We start from the raw sequence: 27,815 nt of genomic DNA on the forward strand, positions 1-27,815 counted from the left end.
GAAGTTGGGGCCCAGAATCTGTGCTCTCATTAATGGTATGTCTTTCATACATTATTTTTAATCACACAATCATGCAAGAATGGTATTATGCCTAATTTACAAATGAGAAAGAACTGAGGCTTGGAAAGGCGAAACCAACTTGCCCAAGTACAGAGCTAAGACTGAAGCAGATGTGTCTGACTTGAAATGTCCTGCCCTTTCCAAAAAGATGCTTCACTGGCCTTGACGCTAGTGGCTATATATACTGCTTTCCAGTATACAAAGTGCTTTGGCATATGGTATCTTTATTTCTTCATCCTGGGGACCCAGCAATATAGATCTGCTATCTCTACTGGTAAAAAACAAAATTGAGGCATAGAAATTGAAATGATTTTCATGAAGTTATTTATTGAAAGAATTCTTAGAATAAACTGTGACTCAGAACCAGGAATTCTGAATCCACATCAAGGTTCTCTTCACTATGCCTAACTGCCTTCCCAAGTTCAAGTTATTATCTATTTGCCGAGTACCCATCACATCCAAAAAGACTACCCCAACTCTAGGCCTTATTGCTTCATGCCAAAAACGCAAATCATCATTGCTATCAGATAGATAAACAGAAAGATGAAAAATTAGTATACTAGAGATACAGAATTTAACTGATAGTTGTTAAAAAACCTTAAGTATTGGAAAATAATTATATATTCATTATTAGCTTTTCCATCAAATAGATTATAGGTGATGGCATATCAAGGGTTAAATCTCCCCATCTGTAAAATGATGAGGTAGGATCAGATATGTGCTTTCAAACTGGTGCTTCAGTGATCTCAACCTGGGAGTTTTCTGAAGGTCCATCCCAACAGCCAATTATTGGGTGGTCTGCCCAGCCCCTCCTCTGGGAACTGTGGTGTTTCTGCTGCAGTGACCTGCTCTATCAAGCACAGGATCACGACGCATTCAGGACCGATCAGAGGTTTTCTTCCTGCATGGTGGATGACCCAGTAATGTATAAACCATGGTGGTTAGCCAGCACTGTGCAAGGGGAACAGAGAAAGCCAGTCTATAAACAAAAAGAGGACTGAATAAAACATGCAGGAAAAAAGAAAAAAAAATTACCTGAATTCCCCAGATGCCCTCTTTCTTAAGACTTTCCTTTTGTTTGCTTATGCCAGCTCATGATAAGTTTCATTACTTGCAACCACATAAACTAGTTATTCAAGGTGCTGAGACAGGAGGGGGATAGGCAGGCAAAAAGATAAGTGTTTAGGCCCCACACTCTTATTCATTTCTGTTATGGGTTGAATTGTATCTCTCCAGAAACAATAAGTGGAAATCCTAATCCCCACTCTCTGTGAATGTGACTTTATTTGGAAATAGAGTCTTTACAAGACGTAATGAAATTAAGATGAGGTCATTAAGATGGGCCCTAATCCAATATCACTGGTGTCTTTATAAGAAGACATGGAGGGGCACAGATGTAAGAGGAGCGAAGGCCATGTGACAATATAGGTAGAGATTGAAGTGCTGCAGCTACAAGTCCTAGAAAGCCAAGGATGGCCAGCACACTCCCAGAAGCTAAGGAAGGATTCCCCTCCAGGTTCCAGAGGGAGCATGGCCCTGCTAACATGTTGAATTTGGACTTCTAGCCTCTAGAACTGTGCAGCAATGAATTTCTGTTGTTTAAAGCCACCCACTTTGTGGTACTTTGTTACAGAAGTTCTAAGAAAAGAATGTAGGCTTCTAATAAAGATGCTCTGCTTTAAAAAATGAAATTGTAAATTTCGGGATTCCATGGTTTTATAATTAAGCTATCTAAAAGTTTCACTTATATAAAATCTCACTTGGGTTAAAGCTGAATAAATGAAACCCTGATTTAGCATAAAATTTCCCAGTTAATTTCACTTCTACACGTGTATTATACTCGTATAACTACTTTTAGTAACTTCTGCTAAAGAGTGGGTTTCTTTCTATTAAAAAATAAATAATTAATTTTTCCAGTTTGGTTAAAAGTCACCTTTTATTGCTAGAATCTCCAAGTACAGGAATAAGGTACATACATATTTTATTTAATAGTTTTCTTGCAAAACCCAGCATCTCAGCAAAAGCTGCTCTTAACACTTCAAATTTATCATAACTTAAAGGAGGCACAAGAGGTACAGTTATGAGAGTACAATGGAGCCCTAAAATAAAATTATTCCAAGAAGATCTAGAATATCATCATCTAAAATTTTTGAAAGAAAAGTAAATTAAGTATCTACCATTTATAACAAAATGCTCCTTTTAGAGTCTTAGGAGACCTAATTCCACCCCCAATGCATGAGCTGACAACATCATGATCAAATATATGCAGGGTTGGTATTTATAATACTTGATGCAGGTGTGATGGTCACATTTTTAAAATTGTATTGTAGACTTGCAGGTGGCCAGATAATTTTTTATTCTTGGTCACATTTTTCTAGAGATGTTTCCAATAAAAAGTGCATTGGAGTTATGTTGTACTTTTCAGTTTTCAAATAACATTTGAATACACGATCCCACTTGACCTACAAAATTGTGATTTTAAATCAAAGAAGGTAAATATTATCTGTTTTATAGCAGAAGAGACTGATGCTTATAAATCTGCCCCAGGTCATACAGCTAGTAAAAGGTAAAATCAGGTCTTATGACTTCAAATCTAAAATGTAGTTTCCAAAACACTAGGCTCTCTATTTGATTCAGACACAAGTTTTGGGTTATTGAGTGGTAGGTTTTTAACTGCAGGCTTCACAACTTCATAAGGAAAATAGAATGATTTATTTTTAAAATTCACTTTAAAAAAAGTTAGTAGGTTCTGTTTTTTTTTTTTTTTTGGATTTTGTTTTGGTTTTTGTTTTTGTTTTTGTTTTATCTTGACAGGATTTCTTTCTAGAAATCCTTCTAAACTAAAGAAGCTGAAAGAAGTGGTTATAGCTCTGCTGTTTGATGCTTGTGTTTCCAGTGTTTACCTTGGATGGGGACAATGCCACGAAGGTGTCAGCGGTTTCACTGCCGTGGCTGCTGAGAGAGTGGAACTGTGCTCATCCAGATGGGAACCCCTCAGAGGCGAATAGAGGAGTGGCAAGATCATGACAGAAATGATGTGAAAGCCCACAAACCTCCTCCTCTCCATGATGTCCTCATGAAGTGAAGAGACGAGTGGATAGAACTTACAAAATCACACGTGTTACTGCTGCTTCTTAAATACAGAAGACACATAAGCAGAACCTTCCAGAATTAGAAAGGTGGATTTTCTGATTTAACACTTCTACTCAGGGTCATAGGATCAAAATAAGAAGTAGCTTCACCTCTGCCCATGGTCTTTCATCATAGGATAGACATATTTCCAAAGCTCTGCTAGGGTCAAGAGGCTACATGATAGGAATATTGCACTTTTCAATGTTAATACGATTAGCTATTTCCCCTTCCTCAAGTATCATCAGTCCCCTCAGAATTTTTAGCTTCAGATCTCACAGTGACAGTGGTAGCACCAAGAAGAAGAATGAAAACACCCTTGGAATGAACACACCCTTGTTTAAGGGCTTCCCTGCACTACCACCCTCCCATCCACTGAAAGCACAGGGAAGCTCCTCTTAGCCTTTCCCACAGAGAGACTCTCTAGGCTCAACAGACATCATGGAGCCAAAAGTACACTGGTAACTATTGTCAGCCTCCTCCTCAGCCCAGAGCTCTGAGCTGAAAGAAAGACATGAAGAGGCATCGCCACCTTCTCTTTCGATCTTGTCATATATGTATCTATGGAGTAGAGAAAGAACCATTGAGACTTGAGAAAGAATTGTTGTTTACAACAGCAATAAAGATTCATAATATGATACTAATAATAGCACATGTTGAGAGTTACAAATATGCTTTGTAAGCTGGCATTGTGTGAAAAAACTTTCAGGAAGTATTATTTTGTCTTTAATATCATCTTTCTGACAAGATCAAAAGTCTGATTCCTTTGATCAGAAATATGCTTATGGAGGCAAGTATTTCAGCCTTACTAGAAAAGGTACAATCCAGAATGCACCATTAGTAGGTGTAATTCTGTGAGCAAAGAGCTACAGAGTGTAAGAAAGAAGTATAAAATAATAAAACTGGAAAGGACCTTAGGTTATATGGATTTTACTTTTCTCATTTTACAGATGCAAAAATCAAGGTTCCCAGAGAAGTACTTGGAGTAGATTTAATATATTTTTAGAATATATCATGGACGCAATGGATACAACTCATCCATAAAAAGGAATAACCTATGGACACATGCAACATCACTGATTACCCTCACAGACATGGTCCTAAGTGAAGGAAGCCAGAAACACACTGACGATTCCACTTGCATGAACTTTTAGAACAGGCAAAACTGAGGAAAAGTAGAAACAATTAGAACAGCGGTTGCCTGTAGGGTCAGAGGGTGAGTACTGGGGAGGTACTGAGGGTGAAGGGTCCAAGAGGGCTTTCTGGGAAGATGGAGATGTTCCAATTTATGACACAAGGTGTAGGTTACACAGCTACATCCATTTGTCAAAATGGGGCAGTTAAGATTTGTGCCTTGTAATCCATATACATCTTATCTTAGAAAACTGTAAAGAAAAACAGCAATCTTTCGGTGGTGGTGTGATGAGCAGGTGGGGGGAAGATGGAATGAGAATGGCAGAATGCTGTTAACTGTTGAAGTGGGCACAGGGGTTTTTTACTCTAAATATGGCTGAAATGTTTTGTGACATAAACTTGTGAAAGATGAATGTGATGAGCAAGGGAATGTTCAATCATGTTTGAAAGTGTGAGCACTTTGGATACTGGTCCAGGACTCCTTTCGATTCCTTAAGGAGACAGGGCCTTGGCTGTGTGGCCCAGGCTGGAGTACGGTAGCACAACCACCTTTAAATTCTTTATATTCTTGAGTTACCTTAATGTTTTTAGCTACATTCTACATCCTCTTCCCATCTTGAGCCTCTCTCCCCACCTTCCTAAAGGAAAGGAGAAACCTGAGAGCCAAAGGAAGCCCGAGGAGCCCACCCAAGGCCTCACACGAAGGCCTCTGAAGAGATTGTGACCCCTCCTGGCTGAGCAGGCAGCTGCCAAATTGCCAGGACAGAGTCTCCAATCAGTGCCACACAGTGTCTGCCCGTGAGAAATACCCCTTCCTTGCTCTGCACCTCTGAGATAGCCAGATACCTTTCAAGGTTGAAAATGCTTCATTCTCACATAACAAAAACAGGAGAAAATGAGACGCAATTATATTGCCCTCTCACGTATCTTTTATTATGATGGCCAAATAAATTCTTTTAATCTTTACATTCTTACCTATTTGTTATTTTAGTCTCAAATCTTACTTAATGTCTTCTGTCTTAAATTCTGTCTTAAATTAGAATTTGCATAATACAAGGTATCAAAAGAAACATTATTGGCAGCATTTCTTTGCAGTTATTATTAAATTAGTTGGTGATTCTCCAATGTATCAATTTGCCTCCATCTAGGGAGCAGAGTTCATGAAAGGTGGCAGTAAGAATTATTAATGAGTTTATTTTTCATTATTTTTATATGAACTACAAAAGTATTTTAACCTAATAAATTCAAATATCACAGACCCATCATAGGAGTTTAAACAAACAAACAAATGAATTAAATGGGTTGAGTTCATTTTCTGTTTCGGGTAAAAGCTACATGATACAAAGTGATCTCAAAGTGCTTTATGTGAATTATCTCACAAGTTGACTTAGAAGATCCATAAAATACACTCGGTAATTATATACAGTGTGACTGCAAAGATACCTTGATAGCACTTGACCATTTGTTATTAAAATTCCCATCCATTAGCAGTCCCGGCTTATTGCATAACACCAACAGGTCTTGTAAAACACATATTTACAGGAACCACAACAGTGTTACTAAAGATCACGCTTCAGGCTTGGAATAATTCTACCTTGAACAAAGCTGAGCTATGAAATCACAGATCAGAAAGCATCTTATCTGGTCAGGGGACTTACAATGCAAAGTCACGGATGCCGCCCCAAATGTTGGTATGGAAATTTTCCAAGAAAATAACTTTAACTTACTGAAGTATGCTTTTATAAAATTAAAATTCATTGAATTATTCAAGTTCTAAATAACTCAAAGGTTATTTGTAAGATGACCCCTAATTGGAAATATTCATTTATGAACCAAAGGTAGCTTTCTTTCTTCCTGATACAAACCTGTAGAAAATCTGTGAACCCTTTCTCTGCTGCTCACAACAACAAACAAAATATAACCTAAGCCTCTCTTATTTTAAAGCCCATTCAATAGTTCATCAAACTGTGAAACTTCTTCACTAAACACCTGTTTTGAAAACACACACACGCACAGGTATATTCATAAAACAAATACATATAAAACAATAAAAAAATTGACATTAATTTAAGTTTTACGAGGCAAATATATGCTTTCTCTGAGGCAAAGAAACCGTAAGCCTAAAAATTATCTTATGCATATTGGGATAATTACATAATACTAAAGGTTAGGTTTTTCCACTATGGCTCTACTTTTGATAACTGATACCTCTGAGGAAAGATATAAATTAGGTTAGGCTGATGAAACAGTGTACTACTTAATTCATAACCTTCAAAATCATTAAAAATTGGTACATTGGTACAGAGCTTTTGACAATTTTCCAGATACTCAGGTTACAATAAAAATGCCATGATGATTTTAAAAGTAATAACTCTTTCCTTAGGACTGACATTCTGTTTACTTACAGACTGTCCATTTATCCCGCGGGGGTCTTCCATTGAAGACTTCTTCTGAATTATGTATGGGCTATTAGCTACACACTTCTTCAAAGGGTTCCAACACCCCTGCACCTGTGAACAACAGAGCATCATGCAGCTGTATTAATTGTGTGGCATGAAATTCAGAGCTGGCCTTCACATCTACAGCTTTCCCTTTACCAGCATGTATACACAAGTCAAGAACACTTACCTTCACTGAATGAGTCTTTAAAATAAATATTATGGGCTCACTGTTTATCACAATTTACATGAGCCAAATGTGGCCAAATTATAGCTCAGTTGTGTCTGCTGTCAGCAGCTGCAGCCCAAGGAAAGAAAGGATGGTAGGGAGGCAGGGGGAGCAGCTAAATATCCTTCCGCACACATTATTTTTGGGCCAGCAGTACAAGAGCTTTTTTTCTTCTCTTCTTTTTTTTTTTACTTTTGAATTTAGTTTCTCCATGCTATCTATCAACATCAGCTGCACCACAATGCAAAGAGGAAATACTAACAAAGAAATATGATTGTAGTCTGAACAAAGATGAAAGAGAAAAAGCTAGAGTTGAGTGTTTTACCCTTAGGGCAAGGATATTATACTATTTCTTAGCAAGTTTACATTTGGTCACAGTTTCATGGATGATCAAGTCTGTACCTTCAGGCTCAACACCTTCAGGAAGAATGGGTTTGGGGGATGCTTCAAAATATGTACAGTAAATGTGGCATTTTCAAATATATTCTACATGTAGCTATCTTAAAATATATATATAGCAATTTAAATGCCACTCTAATTTCCTAACTTTCAGAATTAATTTTTGTGCTCATGCTCAAATGAGGTACTCAAAAGATACTCTCAGGCTTTCTTGCTTGAGCTTGGCAACTGAACAATTATTCTACCTCTCACATAAACACTAGTGCAGCACATGTAATTTTAAGCAAAAAGTAAAATGCAATCTTAGTATTACCAAGATAAAATTACACAACAGAGAACATGTAGTGGTGTAACTTCAGTATCACTTTTTCTAAAAGTACTTGAACTTCTGCATGCTCACATATTAGGAAAGTTACTATAGTGGAAGTCAAGAGATTTCAATTCAGGTTCTGACTCTGCCGCTAAACAGCTGAATGATCTCATGTGAATAACATAGACTATCTGAACCTCAGTATTTTCATCTGGAAAATGAGAAATTTTAACTGAGTATCTTGCAGCTTTATATTTTACACAACTATTTCATATTTTATAATATAATGAGTCTATGTATTTATAATTTTCAGGTAAAATATTCCAAGCATGGTTTATTTAAGAAGTAATTTTGAAGTCCTAGGAGAATTGTCCCTTGTTTGTTTTGCTCAATATTATCAATGCTGCAAATGTATACCCAATCCACTGTCAACATAAAGTTGGTGCTTTTTGGCCAACATAAAACATAAATAACTAGATTCTTAAAATTTAGAGAAGCCATATTAAAGCACTATGGTTTTGTAATTTTAACAAGAAACAATTCCATAATGTCAAGTTGTGACTAAATAAAAATCATATGAATGTATTGATGCTATGTCACACCAAGAAAATGTAACACTTTATTCTGAATTGTACTCAACTGCAGAACAGAATCTTAAAATTCAACAGCATTGCTTTTAGAGGATTCCTTGCATAATTAGGGAAGAGCTATTACAGAATATCCTAGACTGTTTTCATTGCTTAAGTTACTCTCAGGAGGCACATTAACTGTTCCAGGGACCAAGGTGGGATTTTAAAATAATGATAATAATCCTACCTTACATTGGTAAAATGCCTTACAGTTTACCAAGTGCTTTCACACAAATTGCCCACAGTGCACCTATATGAGGTAAGACAAAGCCCAGTCTCATTCCTCACAGAAGGGAGCAGATCTAAGACAAAGCCCCCTCTGATTTCCCATAAATTCCCATCCTCTCCATACCTGTCCTGTGAACAAGTTTCAATCAAAATCTGTACATTTGATATTCCAGGATTATTTCCCATGTGTTTCTTTCCCATATTTCCATACTGAGCTTACTGAACAGTTTAAGGTATTAAGAATGGTCAAGTTACATGAGCATGAAAGGTATTTCATTTGTAATTTTATTTCTGCTGAAGATGAAACTATTCTGTACTAAATTTCATGTTTGTTATTGTTTCCTGGGCTAAAAAGAAAAGACAGATTATTGAGAAGTCAAAACAGTCAGCATTCATTGACTTCAGGTAGATGCCTCCAGTAAAAAAGACTACCACTCAAAAATAAAAAAATCACAGTAAGCCATGGACTTTATTTACAAATCCTCCAGTGCTTGCTAAATCAGTATAGTTGTTTCCAGATTTCTACATGTCAATCCAAACCATGAAATATATGACATGACTGGGTCTACTGATATTTAGGAGCCTGGCTCTGGTAAACCTTTAATTCCCTTGCTGGACTTGATCTTTCATGGTTTATAAATAAGCCTGTCTCCATAACAGCATTCATCTAGTGGAACTGCAATTATTTCTCTACCTGTCTCCCCCACTAGACTATAGCTCCAAGAGAGAGAGAACCATGCCTTACTCTCTGGTTCTAGTCACATATGGCACTCATTAAATATTTTGAATGAATGAATAAAATGAATGAATGAATGTTATTGGTAGATGACAACTTTTGAATACTTGTAAACTCTGAGCTAGAAATAAATAGGCAGTTAAATAGTGGTGCTATCATTCAATCAACTAGAAAGCATCCACCAAATTTCTGGTCCTGAACTTTATTTCAAGTATTCAAGTATCCTAAGAAACAGGCTCAAGCAAACCTGGTGACTTGATGTTTATCTATCCACCTACCTGCCTGCCTACCTACACACATAGAGAGTAACTAGTCATAGAACTGTATAGACCTACACATAAACATTTATGGAGGTGAACTTAGAGGTGAACTTCTTAGAGGCTTTGTGTAAACCGAGGAGTGGTTTCTAGGAAAGGAGTAGAAGACTATCCAGGTAGGCTAATCTAGGTATAGATTAGGTAGGGGGACACACTGATGGAGGATTAGTGGGATGACATTTGTTTGGGGAGATGTGTGGAGTACCAGAGGCAGGTGCCTTGGTGTCAGAGGCGCCCCTACAGGCAGATGTCATAAGTGTGGTGGCCATTACCAATTCATAGACCATCCCCAACACCTTGTAAAAGCAGGGAACTGGGTTAATCACTCACTTGTGCATCTACCCAAAATGGCCAAATCCTTTACTTACCCACTTTTGAGTCAACTATGGTGGTACCTTCCAGAGGAGGAGTGCCTCTTGGAGTTGTACACAGTGGAATCCTACCCATCTATTGACCCCTGAAGTGAAATTTTCCTTCAGAAAGAGACAAGGACTAAGAGGCATCTAGGGCCCTGTCTACCAAGTCTAACATTCTGGGTTAGCTATTCACCCTAAGCACAGAGGAAAAGCCTCTTCCTGAAATGTACTGCATCAACTCCTTAAGTAGAAAAAAAGGGTCAACTGAAAAAAAATTGAGGAACAGCTGCACGGTGTTAGGCTGGAGATGCATTTAATGATAGCCTGACTCTCCATATTTTGTAGCTGTATGAGGCCATCTAAGTAGAGCAGAAAGTGGCATGCAGCCCCTTCCATGGCCACCACAACCCATAGGAAACAGGGTAGGGGCACCCACAGCTCCAGGTGGTAGAGCGCCTGACTGGTATTCACAGTACCAAGCCAGATGCTTGCATGGGCATCTGTTGCTGAGCAGAATGGGCAGGTGGCATGAGGAACAGCAGAAGGCCTCTCAGACAACAAGGAAACAGGAGTGATGGCCACATTTGAATTGATCTTTTCAACACCTTGGGGAACTATGCCTTCTTCAATCCTCCCCTCAAAGAAACCCAGCTAGGGAAAGTGGAGGAGGAGAACTCAGTCATGGTCTTTGCTGACCATGAACGAAGGGGATGTTTTAGAAAGCAAGATTTTGGACTGCTAATGAAAAGCTAATTTTGTTAGGTAGCCTCACCTCATACAGGAATAATGGAAGTTTTAGGAAGTGTCTTATATTTGCCCCTCTAGGGAGAGTGGAGTGGAAAGGAGTTGAAATCAGTGTACACATCCTAGCAAATGAACGATGGCAATAAATGTTAGATTTAGGTACTGATCTAACAGACTCTGCAGAAAAACACTAAATTGAGACTATAATCTGACAAACACTTGCAATCATACAAAATCCCCCTTGGGGGCCCAGAAGCCTTAGGAACTTGGGCCACTGTTGATGACATTGTAATTATAAGATAAGAGTTCTGATAAGAGTTCAGAGGTACATATTTGGAAGTGATATTTTATGCCCTATTGCAATCCATAGGCCTATTAATTTTCAAAATACAGAATAGCTTTAAACACAGAAACTTTAAAGTACATAAAATAAAAAAAAAATCTATTCTGTGCATTCCTGCTATAATTTAAACTCTCCCTGGGCTGCCAATCTTTCTTCCCAATTCTACAAACAGCCCCTACTCCTTAGAAAAGAAAAAAAATATGCAAGAGAGCTCTGAGCCTAAAGTTTTCCCAGGTTCAGTTAAATCCATATTCACCCTATACAGACACATCATTCTTATTCTCTCCATCAGCTAAAACCAGGCAGTTGACAAAATAAGCAATAGCACCCCATTTTACGGGTAAACCTTATCTTATTTTTATTTTAGTTCTCGCTCATAACAAACATCCTGGCTATTTTCAGAACAAAAGATTAGGAGAAGAAAAGTTGGAGAAAGTGTAGATTATCCTGACATGAAGCAGACAGAGAAAGGGTCAAGCCAGGCAGGCCATTGGGACAGACTTCCCAGGTTGAAGAAAAATAGGGTGGGGGTGGGAGTGGGGGGTAATATGCTTGGGAAGAAAACAATATTTATTTTTTGTTTTATACTTGACATGTATTTTAATTTTTCCTGCTGATTTTGAAAAATGGGTTAGATTTTAGATGCCATATTTTTCATCTCTAATGAACCAGAGACCCATCAGATACCGGTAATAACTTGTGGCTCCTTGGATGAAAGAATATTTTCATTACAACACACCATCTCTTTACTCTTTGCTTTCTCACCAAGTGTTGAGTTTTCTAACATTCTTGAGAAGCAGAAGGAAACTAGTGGCTGAACATTGCTTTATAGAAAAGAAAAGGGCTATTCTGAAATAAGTCCCCAGAAGACTACAACTACAGATTGAATAAACATATCAAATCAAGGGGTTTCTAAGAAAATTTACAAACAGAAGCCTGCAGTGAAATGAACCGTTGGATAAATGACCTCCAGAGCCCTACTCAACCCACTACTTCATGGCTCCAGAAGCCACAAGGTGCCATGTCTGTCACCTCTTCTGTGCTTTCTTTGCCTTCCTAAGGAATTTGGTTATATCAAAGAAACAGAGATTGGGCATACTCAGATGAATCAGACTCAGAAACCATATGCTCATCAGTCTTTCAAACAGTAAAAATGGGTACATCCCAACCATTGAAGCTGTTAATGAAAAACAAGTTGGTCTCTACCTTGGTGAAAGTCTTAGTTGTAGATGTGGTTTCTACCGAAGTAAATGTGTACACCAATATCTTTTTATAGGTTTTCCACTCGTTTACTGGTACTGCTGATTTAAAGTTTTAAGGGTGAAGCCTGTTTATAAAGAATAGACAGGCTTCAAAGTAAATATGATCAGATTTCTGCTTCTACCATATGTGACTTCCTTCTAACTTCAGATGAAAAATGCAAGGTAAGTAGAAAGTCAAATGAACTGATCCTTATTAGAATGATGACATGCTTATTTGGTAAGCAAAATTGAATTCAAACTATATTTTCAAGAACATTAAACCTACAAATTATTTTAATATAGTACTTACTATGTGAACAACATTAAGAAAACTCTAAGTAAGTAATGATTGATTATTATTGATGGCACACCCATAAGGGATTTGAGGAACAGTGATATGTACACAGCTCAAGAACCACAGTCCTATAAGGCCTGTATGTAATGAGGAAATTCAAGCAACCAAAAGAAAATCATCTAAAACATAATCTAATTGCACATAAGAAGCTTTGCAATTTTACTAGGGTGGTATATTGATTCTGCTGCATCCACTGAATTTAGGGCATTGCTAGTCTTCTTCAAATGTTGTTTTGATACAATATATCACAAACAGTTTCTCAGTCTACTAAGTCCATAGGATCAGTCTTACAATAACAAGCTGCAGAACAACTGGCAGCAAGCAAAACTGGCTCCACTCAGTTGTTGTTTTTGCTGCTGTCCAAATTAATGACTACACTTAAATGATGAATTTTCTTACTCTATTCAAAAGGAGAAGAGATACAAAATATCTACTCCTTTACTTTTTTTAAACTTTATTTTAAGTTTAGGGCTATATGTGCAGATTTGTTACATAGGTAAATTTGTGTCATTGGGGTTTGTTGTACTTATTTCATCACCCAGGTATTAAGCCTAGTACCCATCAGTCATTTTTCCTGATCCTCTCCCTCCTACCACCCTCCACCCTCCAACAGACCCCAGTGTGTGTTGTTCCCCTTTATGTGTCCATGTGTTCTTATCATTCAGCACCCACTTACAAGTGAGAACATGCACTATTTGGTTTTCTGTTCCTGCATTAGTTTGCTAAGTATAATGGCCTCTAGCTTCATCCATGTTCTTGCAAAGGATGTGACCTTATTCTTTTCTTGGCTGCATAGTATTCCATGGTGTATATGTGTGTATATGTACCACATTTGATTTATCCAGTCTACCATTGATGGGCATTTAAGTTGTTTTCATGTCTTTGCTATTGTAAATAGTGCTGCACTGAACATATACGTGCATGTGTCTTTAAAATAGAATGATTTACATTCTTTTGGGTATATTCCCAGTAATGAGATTCCTGGGTCAAATGGTATTTCTGTTTTTTAGTCTCTGAGGAATTGTCACACTGTCTTCCACAATGGTTGGACTCATTTACATTCCCACCAACAGAGTATAAGCATTCCTTTTTCTCTGCAACCTCACCAGCATTCGTTATTTTTTGACTTTTTAATAATAACCATCTGACTGGTATGTGATGGTGTCTCATTGTGGTTTTGATTTGCCTTTCTCTAATGATCAGTGATGTTGAGCTTTTCTTCATATGATTTTTGGCCACATGTATGTCTTTGGAAAGTGTCTGTTCATGTCTTTTGCCCACTTTTTAATGGGGTTGTTTGTTTTTTTCTTGTAAATTTGTTTAAGTTCCTTATAGATGCTGGATATTAGACCTTTGTCAGATTCACAGTTTGCAGAAATTTGTTCCCATTCTGTAGATTGTCTCTTCACTCTGTTGATAGTTTCCTTTGTTGTGCAGAAGCTCTTTATATCCCACTTGTCAATTCTTGCTTTTGTTGCAATTGCTTTTGGTGTCTTCCTCATGAAATCTTTGCCCATTCATATGTCCAGAATGGTGTTGCCTAGGATGTCTTCCAGGGTTTTTATAGTTTTGGGTTTTATATTTATCCTTTACTTTTATCTAGAAAGATCTACCACCAAACACCTCCTGATATGTTAAAAATATACCACAACAACTTGTCCATGATGGAAAGCAAACAGTGGTTACCTGGAGCAGAGGTTGGGGGGTGATGAACTGCAGAGTGGCCTGAGGGAACTTTTTGGGGTATTGAAAGTATACTGTATCTCAATGGTAGTGTTTACATGGGTGTGTATATTTGTCAAAACTCATTGGGCTATAAGCTTAACAAAGTTGAGTTTTAAAAATATGCCACAACTTACATTCCTATAAGTTATCAACCTTTTTTTCCCCAGTACCATCAAGGAAGTGAGAAACTGAAGTTTAGTTTCTGATAGATGGTGACTGCCTTCTTCACTGGGCATAATATCTATCCCTTGCCCCTCCAAATTAAACATGATGTTAGTGCTGATCTTTGCTTAGTTGTTTTTCCACCAATATCCTTCTCAAATGCAGGTGAGATTTATTCCTACTTGATTAAATTATATAGTTCAACCTCCAACAATATTCATTCTTAGGTGCAGAAATGAAGAAGGGGCTGAAAAACATACCCTTGCTTTAAGAGATGAGGATTAGGAAACATATAATGTTCTTTAATATTAAGATCCAATTGATATTTCAGTAATTGATTTGATCCCACAGGATTAATTTTCTTTTAGTATTTAAATCAGGAATGAGAAAATAAATGCCCTCTTGCTCTACTCCAATACCCATTTCCAACCTGTGGCAACCACAATTCAAGTTTAGCAAAGCAATTTCCTCATTTCCTGGATGCTGACTCTTACTTTTCATTGCTTCTTGACCAAAATAAGGATTGCCTGATGGAATCAGACTGCAGGACTGTAGTCTCAGGGGCCAAAAAAACAAAAATCAAAAGACAGTAATGGAGAAAGCATTAAGCTGTCAGAAAAGAGGCACTGATTCAGGGTTTCTTTGAATTTTACTCTTTCCTTGAAACCAAAGGGCAACTCACATTAGAGCAAAGCTAGAAAGGTTCAAGAAATCGGTCTCTCCTCAATACTATAAGAAAAGAGTTAATGGGTGGCATAATATGATGGAAATATACATGGCAAAGGATGTTGTGATGGGGTCACAGAAGGAAGTCAGGGAATCCAAATTTCTATCGAGGGCAGGAATCATCTGAAACATCCTTGGCAGATAGCCAATCCGCTTCTGCATGAATACTTCTGGGAAAAGAAACTCACCTCCTGAAAGCTTCTGAAAGACTAACCTTCCAGCTCTGAACAAGTTTGTTAGGCCACCTGGTCCAGCGCTGGAAAGTTTAGTCTTTAGGAGGCTTTTCCTTATACTAATCTGAAATAGAATCATCAAAGCTCTCTTCTGAGAGAGAGGTCAATTTTTCTTCTGCATCAACACAATATTTCAACATCCTCCTATACAAAATGATCCTTGAAATACTTGAAGATTACAATCTTTCCTAAAGGCTCTGCTCTCTAGGATTGAAACCTGATTGTACATCTTTTTAAAATGAGTTACTTACTTAACTTTCTCATTCCCATCCACAGGACCTGCCTGTTGGTCAATGACCTCTGGATCTGAACACCATTGGCACTTACTGAGCTTAGGGATACTCAAATTCTTCTGCAAATGGCCTGTTTTCAAGTCGTAATTCCTCTGTTCTATATTTGGGAAACTGATTCATTTCTGTGAAATTCTCATCTTGCTAGTTTCTACCTATCAGTCAAGCTCACTCAGATTCTCTTTGACTCATGATTCCGTAAGCCAACGACAGGGATATCCATTCCAGTCTTGTGTAATATGCCAACCTAAAAACCATCATTTTAGCTTTCTTCTTTCAAGTCACAGATAGAAATGATGAATGAGAGAAAGCTAAAAGCAGAGCCAGTCTGGATGAGTCAAAGGGTAGACTGAAAACTTGGTGCAGGAGGGTACAGATTTAAGTCTGTAACTCTGGCACTTATCAACTCTATAATCTTGGAAATATTAACCAGTCTGAACCTGTTTTTTCATCAGTACAATGGCATTAATGCCATCTAATAGGATGGAAAACAATGATGATGCACCCTACACATAGCACATGCTCAATAAATAAGTGTGAATGGATGATAAGCACTTCATAAAGGATAAAAAGTCATAAAACCATAATGCAATATACTTAGTTGTCTACTTTTTATATCCATAAAAAAATAGGTAGATCATGTAAGTCAATTTTCTAAGAAAAATTAGACACTTCTAGGCGTTGCATTTCAGGTTACTAAGATAACAATTAGTAAATCAATACCGTTATTGTAACACCTCTCTCTCTAATTATCTTTTGTAACATCTCAACTTTTTTTTATAGGCTAAATCATTCCACTAGTAGATTTTTAGATTTTTTTCATAGTTCTTATTTTGTTCCTTTTTTTTTTTTTTTTTTTTTGAGAGGGAGTCTCGCTCTGTCGCATAGGCCAGAGTGCAGTAGCACAATCTCGGCTCACCGCAAGCTCTGCCTCCTGGGTTCACGCCATTCTCCTGCCTCAGCCTCCCGAGTAGCTGGGACTACAGGCACCCGCCACCACGCCCAGCTAATTTTTTGTATTTTTAGTAGAGACGAGGTTTCATCATGTTAGCCAGGATGGTCTAGATCTCCTGACCTCGTGATCCGCCGCCTACCTCGGCCTCCTAAAGTGTTGGGATTACAGGCGTGAGCCACTGCACCCGGTCTTTGTTCCCTATCTCAATTGGCACTTCTCTCTGCCTTCACAGATTCCAAATGGTGACACAAGTTACACTTTGCTCTCTCTTGGGCAGGGAACAGGTCTAATTTAGTTTCATTTTGTCTGACATCCATCCCTGCTCAAATCTAACCCCAGCTACCCTCCCAGCACATCAGTGTCTACCCTAGGCCTCTCCTGCTTACCTGCAGCTACCCCAGATCACTCCCAGATGCCCCTAGTGCCAACAGCTCTCCACCTGGCCAATGCCCCTTCCACCCAGAGTCCTACATGGTCTCCAAGTCTCATTCAGGCCGCTCCTCCACGAAGCCCTGCACACCTCTTTTTTCCCCATCTGAGCACCGGTCACATTGGATCACAATTGTCCACCAGACTACTTGCTCTTTCAGTGCAGAAACCATTTTTATCCATGTAACAAAATGTCTGATACAATACACATTTTCCAATAGTGGCTGAATGAACAACTCAAAGGAGAGATCCAGGACATTGAGGGTACTGGTGTTTCTGAACAAAATGGAAGAACGCCTTCGTTGACCAACATGGACATCCTGCTCTTATATTATTCCTGTACTTTGCACTCATAGCCAGGATCCTCTGTGCTTAGTAGACACTGTCTACCAATTTTTTATTTTTTATTTTTTGAGACGAAGTCTCGCACTGTCGCCCAGGCTGGACTGCAGTGGCGACATCTTGGTTCACTGCAACCGCCACCTCCCTGGTTCAGACAATTCCCCTGCCTCAGCCTCCCGAGTAGCTGGGATTACAGGTGCCTGCCACCACGCTAGGCTAATTTTTGTGTATTTTTAGTAGAGACTGGGGCTTCACCATTTTGGCCAGACTGGTCTCGAACTCCTGACGTCAGGCAATCTGCCCTTCTCCTCCTCCCAAAGTGCTGGGATTACAAGCCTGAGCCACTGCCCCCAGCTCGATTATTTTGAATATATAATTCACACTTCATGACAGATTTCAGTCACTCTGCCACTGGAATTTTTTAAAGAAACCTTCAGTTTTATGAGATGATTTACCTACCTAGCATTAGTCGGTCTTGCTACCACAACAACACAAGTCTGGTGGGCATTGATTAATATAAAGGAAACGATGAAAAGTGTTTACACAGCAGGCATTATTCCCACCCACCCGTCCCCAACCCTCATGAAAGGTAAAGCAGAGATCTTGTTTATTTTTCTTTGCTTTCCTAATTATTAATTATCCGAAATAATAATTCTCCGAAAGTAGAAATAATAATTCTCCGAAAGTAGACCCCTCCAATTCATCTCTACGTCTTTTAACTCGCCTCTTTGACTTGGACCCGTCAAACCACTTTTCGCCAAAGGAAAGACCTGGGCCAGAAAGCGCTAAAACTAAATATCTGCCTGCCCCGGCTGCCCTCCAAATGTTTCCCATTACGGGAGCTTCGAGCGCATGCACATGTCTAAGACGGCAATCACAACATCAAATCAGGCAAGGAGGACCCTCCCCTCCGTCCCCCGAGGCCCCATTCAGTTACTACTTCCCCAAAGGAAAACAAACCAGCCTTTGACACATCCCTCCACGTGCAGCGCCCGACGCTGTGGGCCATGGGCGACCGCGCCTCTCCCCTGCCTGCCACCGCGCAAGGCCCCATTATTGCGCGCGCCCTGCTCCCTACCAGGTGGCTTCGCGTACCTGGCTGCGGCGCCCTCGGCCTCGGAGGCTGCCCGGGCGGGCTGGGGCTCGGGCGGCGCTCGCTGGGAGTCGGGGCGCCCCTCAGCCGCTTCCTGGGCGCCGATCGCCGCCCTCCTGCCCCCGGGTGGGGCCGAGGGTGTCAGCAGCCGCGGGCTCTGGGCCGCCGCCTGGGAACCCAGGGTCAGATTTAGTTTCACAACAACGTCTCCTCGACACCGCAACCCAACTGGAGGCCGAAGCCGAAGGGGCGGCCGGGCGGGGCGGGGCGGGAGCTCGGCCGGCGCGGGCCACGGTGGGAAGCGGGCGCGGGGGACCCCGGCGGGCCCCGGGCAGCGCGGCTGCACTTACTCGTGTCACAACTGCGGCGACGCGGGGCTGAGGAACCGGTTCTTCCAAAAGCAAACCGAAAATGGGTAACAGAGAGGCCGGGGCAGCGCTAAGAGGGGTTCCGCCTCGGTGTTTAGGGCAAAAAACCCGGCTCGGGCTTACAGAAATTCGAGCCAGCGGTGGCTTTTTCTTTCTTTCCTTTCTAAATGCGCCTGTGCCTCCGGGTCGACGGGCGCCCTTCGCGCGGCTCCGAGTGCACAGCGACACCAGGGCTGGCGCTGGAGAGGGGAGCCCTCTTCCCAGCACCCCTCGGGTCTTCCCCGTACCCCCCACCCACAGCCCCTTCACTGGGCCTGTCGCCCCTCCGCTCTGCAGCCGGAGCCTGGGCCTGCTGCCCACTGCCCCACGGGGTGTCTCGGACGCCTGGTCCCTGCAGTGTATTCTACGGGAGAGGTCTCAGAAACAGAAGGAGGGGATGGTGGGTTAGCTCTGTCACCGCAAGGGAGCTAGGTATGCATGGGGAGGTTCTGAAGGGGAGGATGTGTGGAGTGATTTGGTGATTTGGGGCGAGGGGCCCTAGGTTGGATATAAAGGAATATTCAGTCAGCCTGAAACTTATGAAAACCTCTGGGATTCAAATAACTTTAGAAGTGATCTTAAAGGTATGTATTCTAACTTCTTACAGATAGCGTAACTGAGGCCAAGAATGGTAAATGGATTACCCCAAAGTCGGGCAGGGGAGCCTCGACTAAATGCCCAGGCCTAACCCATTATCCTTTCTTCTAAACCTTTTGCCTTTCTTTGCATCAAGGGACGCTTTGGGATGGTAGGGGGAAGTTTCTGTAACCCCAAAATTCCCTTGTCTCTGTAACCTAAGGGGAGCTAGAGAACCTTGATTCAACCTGCAAAGTATTTCAGCATTGGATGAAGCATCCATTACAAGCCAGTAATCTGAGATGTTCCTTCTCCAGGAACTTCCTCTTACTTGATTGGGGAATCCAATCAGGAGCAGTGAAAGATATGCAGATACCTTGATGATTTGCTCTTATAAGGACTCATCACTTCTCAGTGAGCATCAGAATGTTGGCTCTTCTCTCCCTCAGATGAAATCCCTTCCCCATCCCCCACCCAATTGTTCACATCCAATGAGATCATGTAAGCAAAAGGGCCTTAGAAAGTAGAAATCATAGCATGAATGCAGGTATTATTGTACATACTCTTTCAAAATTGTCTAGATTCACTCACTTTACCATTGTTTCTGTCAGTCATTGAGTGTCTGTTGACTTGTCCTAGATGCCATGAAGAGTCAGAACAATGAGATCTAATCCTTCACCTTCAAAGGCCACAGATTATAGATTCTGAGATAAGAACAACACAGTAAATCATCAGAAATCTACGCAAAGATTGATTTTTTTGGTCCTTAACTGTTGGATATTTTTATGTTTTTAGACCCAGAAACTTTCCAAAATAGACCATGTATATTGGGTGAGGGAGACTTCATGTAGAAATCAATGCATCAATAAACTGTTAACCCAATAAGACTCCAATACTTGCCCAAATAGAAATGTTAACCAAATTACACAGGTGATGAGGATGGCTTTTCCTTTTTGAAGAGGAAACTACTACCTATGCTTTCTACCTATTCATAAAGAATTACTATAACATAAAAAAGCAAATCCAGAGACTCTTAAAGATTAGGTGATCAAAAATTTTATTTAGGGGGGGGAGAAAAAATAACCCAAAGCTACCAGATATAAGTGTTTGCTAAGAACTTATCAAAGGCAATGAAAGTTTCTCATGTCAAAGATTGCAAGCATACTATCTATTTGAAAATCATATTTTAAAAATCAATTTATGTAATTCAGAAGTAACATATCACCTAAAATTTTTATGTATTAAATAGAAGAATTATTTTGATACTTTATCCTAGTATTCTTAAAGTTTGAGAGAACAGTTCTCAACCCAAATATCTGACCATTTTATTTTTTTAGGGAAACTCACTTTCACATGGCCTTGGATAAAAACCGATCTAAATGTTGAACCAGTTTCTAAATTTGAAGATGTGGAGAATTATTTCATCATTACTCTTTTAGAAAGGCTGTATGTTTAAAATATTGGCAGTAGTGGATTCAGCAGATAGAGTCATATTCAGAATTTTTTATTTAGGAAAATTATTTGCACAAAGTACATTTATTTTAGCACAGTATAAAATTCTTCATATTCTCCAAAACAGGAGTAGCAGGAGCCAATTCATCCAGTATAATGTATTCCAGACACTTGCTGGAATAAACAATGCTCTTGAGCCCCTTAGATGCATAGCCAATAGGGAGCTGTTGACTACTTGAGGTTTTTACACATCACTCAGCCAGATCAGAAATCCAAATCCCAAATCAGTCACAGGCACACAGTGTGGATTTACAGTCCTGCCTGGGTATAGGGTCACCACCTGCAAATACCACCAAAGATGGGTTTATTTTTTATTAAATTATACTTAATTTTTAAATTTTAGATGAATACAAGTATAAATAAAATTTTCAATACAAATTTAAATGTCCTTTGCAACACCAAGCCAAAACAGGTGAGAACATATATTCATAATTATCCATCTGAGGTTATATTCGAGTTTACATACATATCTTGATACAGACGTAGATATAGACATATTTATCTGTAGAATTTCCATGAATAACTAGAATATGCCATAAGGACTCAATTATGTATCTGTTAGTTTATATTGGACTTAGAACATTCAGCTGTTTACATATTGTAACATGTTAATCCTAACTGCTATCCTAACCTAAATTATGTACCATAAAGACATGACAATGGTTTTTTTTCATATGAAGGGACAAAAATTGCTGAAGTGTAGAGTTATACTCTGGCTTATGGCATACATACAGAACACATGTGATAGAAACGTGCATTTAAACTCAGGTTCTATTCATATTCTCAAATACAGATCTACGAAAGGCAAAGGGCAAAAACAACAAGAGCTTCTAGTTCTTTGAGCATTTATATTCTGCCTACACTGACAGGTTAGGTATGTTGTGACCAGTCCTGATTCAAAAGAAATTCTCTCTTTCACTCTCTGTCTCTCTCTTTGTCTCACACACAAACACACACTTTGAAAATTCCTTCATTATTTAGTTTGGCAATATATTTTCCTATAGAAAAACTTGCCAAATGCATCTAAAAGCAGTTATTCTTAAGAAGGAGAATGAAGATCCAACCCTTTAACTGAGATCAAGATTTATTCCTGAGCACCAGTGGGAGAAGACTGGACCATGTGGGAACAGCTTAGAGTGAAGCCACCTCCCCAGGTGTTAGTTAGGAATTTTCTTATATACAGAAACAATTTAAAGAAACTTTGAATGGATGAATCATTTGTTTCCAGTACTGGGCTTTTTACTTTCACTTAGCTAAGTCACTTATTATGGTGAGGAATTATGTTAACTCTTTCAGTATAAAGTGCATCTCTTCAGTCTAGAGAGCATTAGTTGAAGGCACTAGAATAATAATACCAACAAAAGTTATGCTAAGACTAAAGATACAGTCTCTAAGCTCTAGGACCTTTATATAAGTACATGCACTCTTTAATCTGCTGGAATATCCTGTAATCTGAAAATTATTTTATATGCCCATTGATCCCCTAAAACATGTGTGAACTAAACTAGGGAGAAGTTTACTCACTAAATAGGAACTTATTACATGAGCCATAAATTGTTTCCAGTCAATTTCTTATTACATTAGGACTGGTTTTCTAAACCAGCTATTGTTGGCTAACATTAGGAAGTAAATTTCCCCATCAAGACTTCTAAAGGACATCACCAGATTCTTTAATTATACCAGGGATTTGGGAGGTATGCAGTGAAAGGATCTGGGGTGAAGGGAACAAGCTTACTTTTATCTTTATTCGCTGTCAGCTTAGGAGACCAAGTGAGGAATGCAACACTAGGATTCTTGACTAGATTTCTACTAAAGTAAAGACTTAAGGTTAATTTTCAAGTAATGTTTTACCTATGTCTCATAAATAATTACTATGCTAAACTTTACTGTATGTTTAATTAACTAAAAAGGAAAACCTGTCCTGTTGAATGTTTCCTTTTAGTGAATCAAAGTTATTGAGATAAAATGTTTCTGCATGTTTAACTTAATTTATCTAATTTTTATTTTATCACTTTTTTCTCTTGGCATAAATATGTATACTTATATGTCTATATGTTTTTGTTGTCATACATATGTATGTCTGTATATAGGCTTTTTGTTGTCAACTGTTATAGGTGGAGCTTTCCTGAACTTTCAATTTACTTTTATCCAGATTATTCTACTTACTGCCATATCCATTTGTGAGCTGACATTTACAAAGAGATGATATTTAATGAGTGCTTTTGGGGAATATGATTACTCAATGTGTCAGTCACGTTCTCCCCCTCCCCCTGGAAAAGGCAATGGCTGATTGTTCTTTTAAACTGTCTGTATCATATGACAAACATCAGATTTATTATTTTTTTCTCACAACTAAGGAAGTTTTAAAATAGCACCTTTTTCTTCAAGAGTAAAATTGCAGGTGAATTTTAAAAATAATATTCATCATTTTGCTCTTCCAGTATGGTTTAGAACAACAGAACTGCATGCTCCACAAGTAAACCCCAATGGCCAGGAGAATGGAAATGCTTCGAAGTTTGACTCATGAAGAGTGGACCTCAAGTTTATGACTTTTAGATTACATTTCCCTAGACATACTACTTGCACTTATCTAGGTTAAATCTTATTTGCTGTTTCCTGACCATGCTTTTGGCAGATAGCTGATAGTACTTTTGTTGACTTTGGTTTACAGTTGTAAATTACAGTTAAACTCTTCAAAAAGAAAAATCTATTTCATTCTGTGACTTCTATCATCATGCAAAAACAAAACTAAACGGGTATACCCTTATTTCACAAAGGCCAGAATATGAAAGCTTGGATTCATCAAAAAGATGTAACGTTAAAGGTTTTGTTCTATAAAGACACAGACTGGATGGAGGCCCATTGAGACGAAACAAGCAGCTCTCCTTTAGCCAACAATAAACCTGAAGAATAGTCCTAGAGGTAGCAGTAAAAATAACGTTCAGACTTCCTTGCCTTGTATGCCAAACCAAGCACCACCAATGTGCCAAAATTAGTGCCAAAGGAATAGTGGAAAGAGGAAAGCAAACAATACGTTGTTTGTTTGATAGGTATAAAATATTTAAAGTGAGGAAAATTAAGTCTCCAACATGGTAATTGTCTTTACTTCTTAACATATAATAAGAGGCACTGAAAAGCTATTTTGGGTAATGAAAATCTAAGTGTCCTTGAATATTTGTCAGATGGCGGGCTGAATTGCTGATTAGGGTTGACTTGTTTTGTTTTGTTGTCTGTTTTTTGTTTGTTTGTTTTGTTTTAATTCCTTGACTCCATGTGGTTTCTCTCCTAACAGAGATATTTTGTTTGTGTGTATTGTTTGGCTACGATATTCTATTTTATCAAATAAATGTATTATTTTTAACCTATCCGTTAAGGAACAAAACTGAAAATTGCTTTATCGCCATCACTTAAAACCAGTGCTCCTACATGATATTAAATATATGTATAAACTGAATCATAACTCAAAACCATATGTTTATGGTGAGTTTGAAAGGAGGGACTCCAAAGGATAAATTTTATCATTTATTTTTCAGAATGCACAATATACTAACAACTATTGGCCATTTTATTCTGAAATATCTGTCCCAGGATTTCACTTAATTTGCTGAAGATAATGAGGTAAATGGCTAGCCCAAATGTTGCCTAAATCTAACATACTGTAGGTACTTCCCTTAAAATCATAGAATGTATATATGCAAAAGGAAAACTCGAATAACAACAGCTAAGGAAAACTACTGATCAACTGGGACAAAATGTTAGTTGGAGTAAAAACCAGTTACTCACACACACACATATGTAAGCAAGAAAACATATGAACCCTGTAGTCACTGCAGTGTGATCCCTTATAACAATTTTTAATCTTTAAGTTATGTATAATTTCTTAGCAGTCTCAAGTCACTAATTTAATAGGTCTGGGTCGGGTCCCAGCAACTCGGGTAATTCTTACATGCAAGCAGATGCAATGACATCCACGGAGGCAAAACGTGGCGTGCGTTTGTTTACCTGTATTCTGTGCTGTTGGAAGTGGATTGCCAGTGAGGCCAGACACAAGGGGATATAAACGCATGTAGAAAATTAATTGTGAGCTAGAAATGCTGATCAAATCGTTTGCATCACAAAGCAGTGTTTACTGTTAAGAAATACTGCAAATGTGGTTGCAAGAATCAAAGGTGGGTGGCTCATTTGATATGAAAATTGAGCTAGGAGGAGCGAAAGAGAGAGAGAGAGAGAGAAAGAGAGAGAGAGAGAGACTGGGGTCGCCCCCAGGTCTGTGGCGACTTGGGAGGAATCATATCACCAAAGACCAAGAAACGAGTTGAGCCCAGTTCATACAGTTAAGCGAAATTCACCTCAGGTAGAAGGGTTTTCTTTCGTCGAATTCACCTTCACTCTACGGAAATCTAGCTTCTTAGGCAAGGTTTATCTCGTTTCTCAAGCCTAGGACGCTGGTGTATTTTGAGGCAGTCTCCTAGAAGTCTTGGGAGACTCTGGGAGCTGGTCCAGTGTGCAGGCGCGACCTATAGCTCTGCCTGGTGGATCTGCAATTCGATTTCAGGCCTTTATCCCCCTCGGCATTTTTTTCCCCTGACTACTTGAGAGGAAAAAAAACAAAAACTGTATAAGAAACTCGAGAAGAGACTGTGGGATGCAGAACCGCACACGTGGTCCTGCAAATTGGATAGGAGACTGGGGGAGGCGGGGAAGAGAGAAGTGAAACTGGAAATTATGGTACAGCTTTAGAATCCGAGAATCTCCATTGTTCTTTCCCAGTCTGTATTGTTTTTGGTTCTTCACAGCTGCACTTATCCAATAAAAGTGAAAGAGCGAAGGTGATGGTCTGAACAGGGACGTGTCTATGGACAGAAATGTACAAGCAGCATGTCGTGGGGATTTTTGCTGGGAAGCCTCAAAAGAGAGATGCAGTTCCTGAGGCTGTTTCTAAGTAGTTGTAGATTATTTTACCAAAGATTATGAACAGCTTCTTTGTCCAAATCTAAGACACAGAAATGTGTCACCTCCTTCAAACAGGACATTCGAATTTCATTCCTTTAGAGAGCAGTCAAGCCCTCAGAAATTAGAGAAGATGAAAGAACATCCTTTTATGATATGTTTTGGGCAGCTAAACAGGTAGGCAGATAAATAAAAGAAAGTGAATTGCTTCTGGAAGCTGTTTTGCTTCAGAATATGTCTTTTGGCTAAAAATAATTTATTGTAAATAAAAGGAAAAGACAAACTTCTGTCAATGTAGATGCATCATTTGATAAATAAAATCGAAAACGAATTTTCTTTGGAAAAGAGAAGACAAAGTGCTACTTCTGATACCTCAATCAAGTCAAGATTTAAGAAAAAATATTCCCCAATAAGAATGTTGAATTTTGTTTTTCTTTTCTAACATGTCTTGAATTAAATAAAACCTATTAACAAGATTGTAATGAAAACTTTGCATGATCTAAACATCCAAAAAGAAAAATTCTAGATTGATTGTATTTGGGGACTGCAAAGATTTTATTGCTAGATATCACCGAGGTAGTGGAACCAGAGGCTGAGAAAGCAGTGGGACTCTACCTGGGGCCGCGTGCCAGGAGGAGACTTTAGAAAACGTTCCCCTAATTCCCCAAAAAAAGAAAAAAGAAACTGCATAAAAGGTTGAGCTGAGCTTTATTTTTTCAGGATATATTTTCAAATGTATAGATTTTGAAGGCCAATTACCAATTCACGAATGTATGGAAATAAAACACAAGAGCAAATGCCAAATGCCTGTGGTTTACGTATGCTTCGTAAAATCACAGGGTTTTTATATTCATGTGGATAATGGAGAGAGAGAAAATGATAGATAAAAGCCCGTTTGGGTTTGTCGTGGATTTCCATACACGACAGATATTTTCTTAAGTTTCCAAATTCTTCATTTAAAAACACTTGTCTAATATTTTAAGCTTCCGACAGGGCAGCAGACATGTCTTATTTTGCTTCTGGGAAGTACTTGGGAAAAGATAACCCAAGAGATACTTCTAAGTGAAGCCAGTCCTTGCTGGTTGACCTCAGGAAACCATGGGAGATGTGTGGTCATCTCTGCAAGGATGCTGGGTGTGAAAAGGTGAGGAAACTTCAACTGACATCCACCGTCCCATGTCCTTGTGGAGCTTTGAATAACGCTTATTTAGCACCATTCTTCGGATGCGAGGAAGGAAAAGGAGAGAGCTCCTTCCAGTGGGAGAAGTGGATGTAAGGGGCATTTTATGACGCCTTGGTGAGGAGTGCAGATCAGGAAAGCCCCCTGGGGCTGCTGAGTTTCTTCAAGATCGGGTAAGTCTGCAGATGAGGCCTGCCGGCCCTGAGCTGCGGATCAGTTCTGCGGGCGCTGGCTCTCTCCACGCCACCGCCCGCGCGCCCGCGGCAGCCACTAGCGTCCCGGGCGGGGAAACCAGTTGCCTCCCGGCGGTGCCTATTACTAGCAGCTGCTTCTGCTTAGCCCTGCGAGGGTCGGTTTGCCCCAACCCACGGCATCTCCCAGGGTTCGGTCTTCTCCCGCCCCTCCCTCCCTTCCCCGCCTCTCCCCCCAGCTCCACAGTGGCCGCGGCCGGTCAACGCTGTCGCGCAGTCACTGGCGCAGGTTCCCAGCTCTCAGTTGGGGGTTCAGGGGGAGGGAGCAGGAGGAATGAGCCAGAAGGAACGGGAGGCTTTAAGCCCACCGAAGGAGGTTAGAAGAAGGCGCTGTGG

The 27,815-nt window shown here is 39.5% G+C and overlaps 1 protein-coding gene across 1 annotated transcript; it reads right to left on the reverse strand.

Moving 5' to 3' along the window:
- Positions 1 to 673: 673 nt before the first annotated feature.
- Positions 674 to 27,265, reverse strand: LOC115899611. The gene is made up of 6 exons (XM_030937504.1): positions 27,213 to 27,265; positions 18,954 to 19,374; positions 6,729 to 6,833; positions 2,348 to 2,522; positions 1,096 to 1,202; positions 674 to 1,011 (listed from the first exon to the last, which is right to left on the reverse strand). Exons 1-4 carry the CDS (start codon positions 27,263 to 27,265, stop codon positions 2,415 to 2,417), a joined length of 687 nt encoding a protein of 228 aa, XP_030793364.1. The 3' UTR covers positions 674 to 1,011; positions 1,096 to 1,202; positions 2,348 to 2,414.
- Between the last annotated feature and the right edge of the window lie 550 nt (positions 27,266 to 27,815).

The sequence above is a fragment of the Rhinopithecus roxellana genome, chromosome 9, assembly GCF_007565055.1.
Source record: "Rhinopithecus roxellana isolate Shanxi Qingling chromosome 9, ASM756505v1, whole genome shotgun sequence".
In the NCBI taxonomy this organism is placed as follows: Eukaryota; Metazoa; Chordata; class Mammalia; order Primates; family Cercopithecidae; genus Rhinopithecus; species Rhinopithecus roxellana.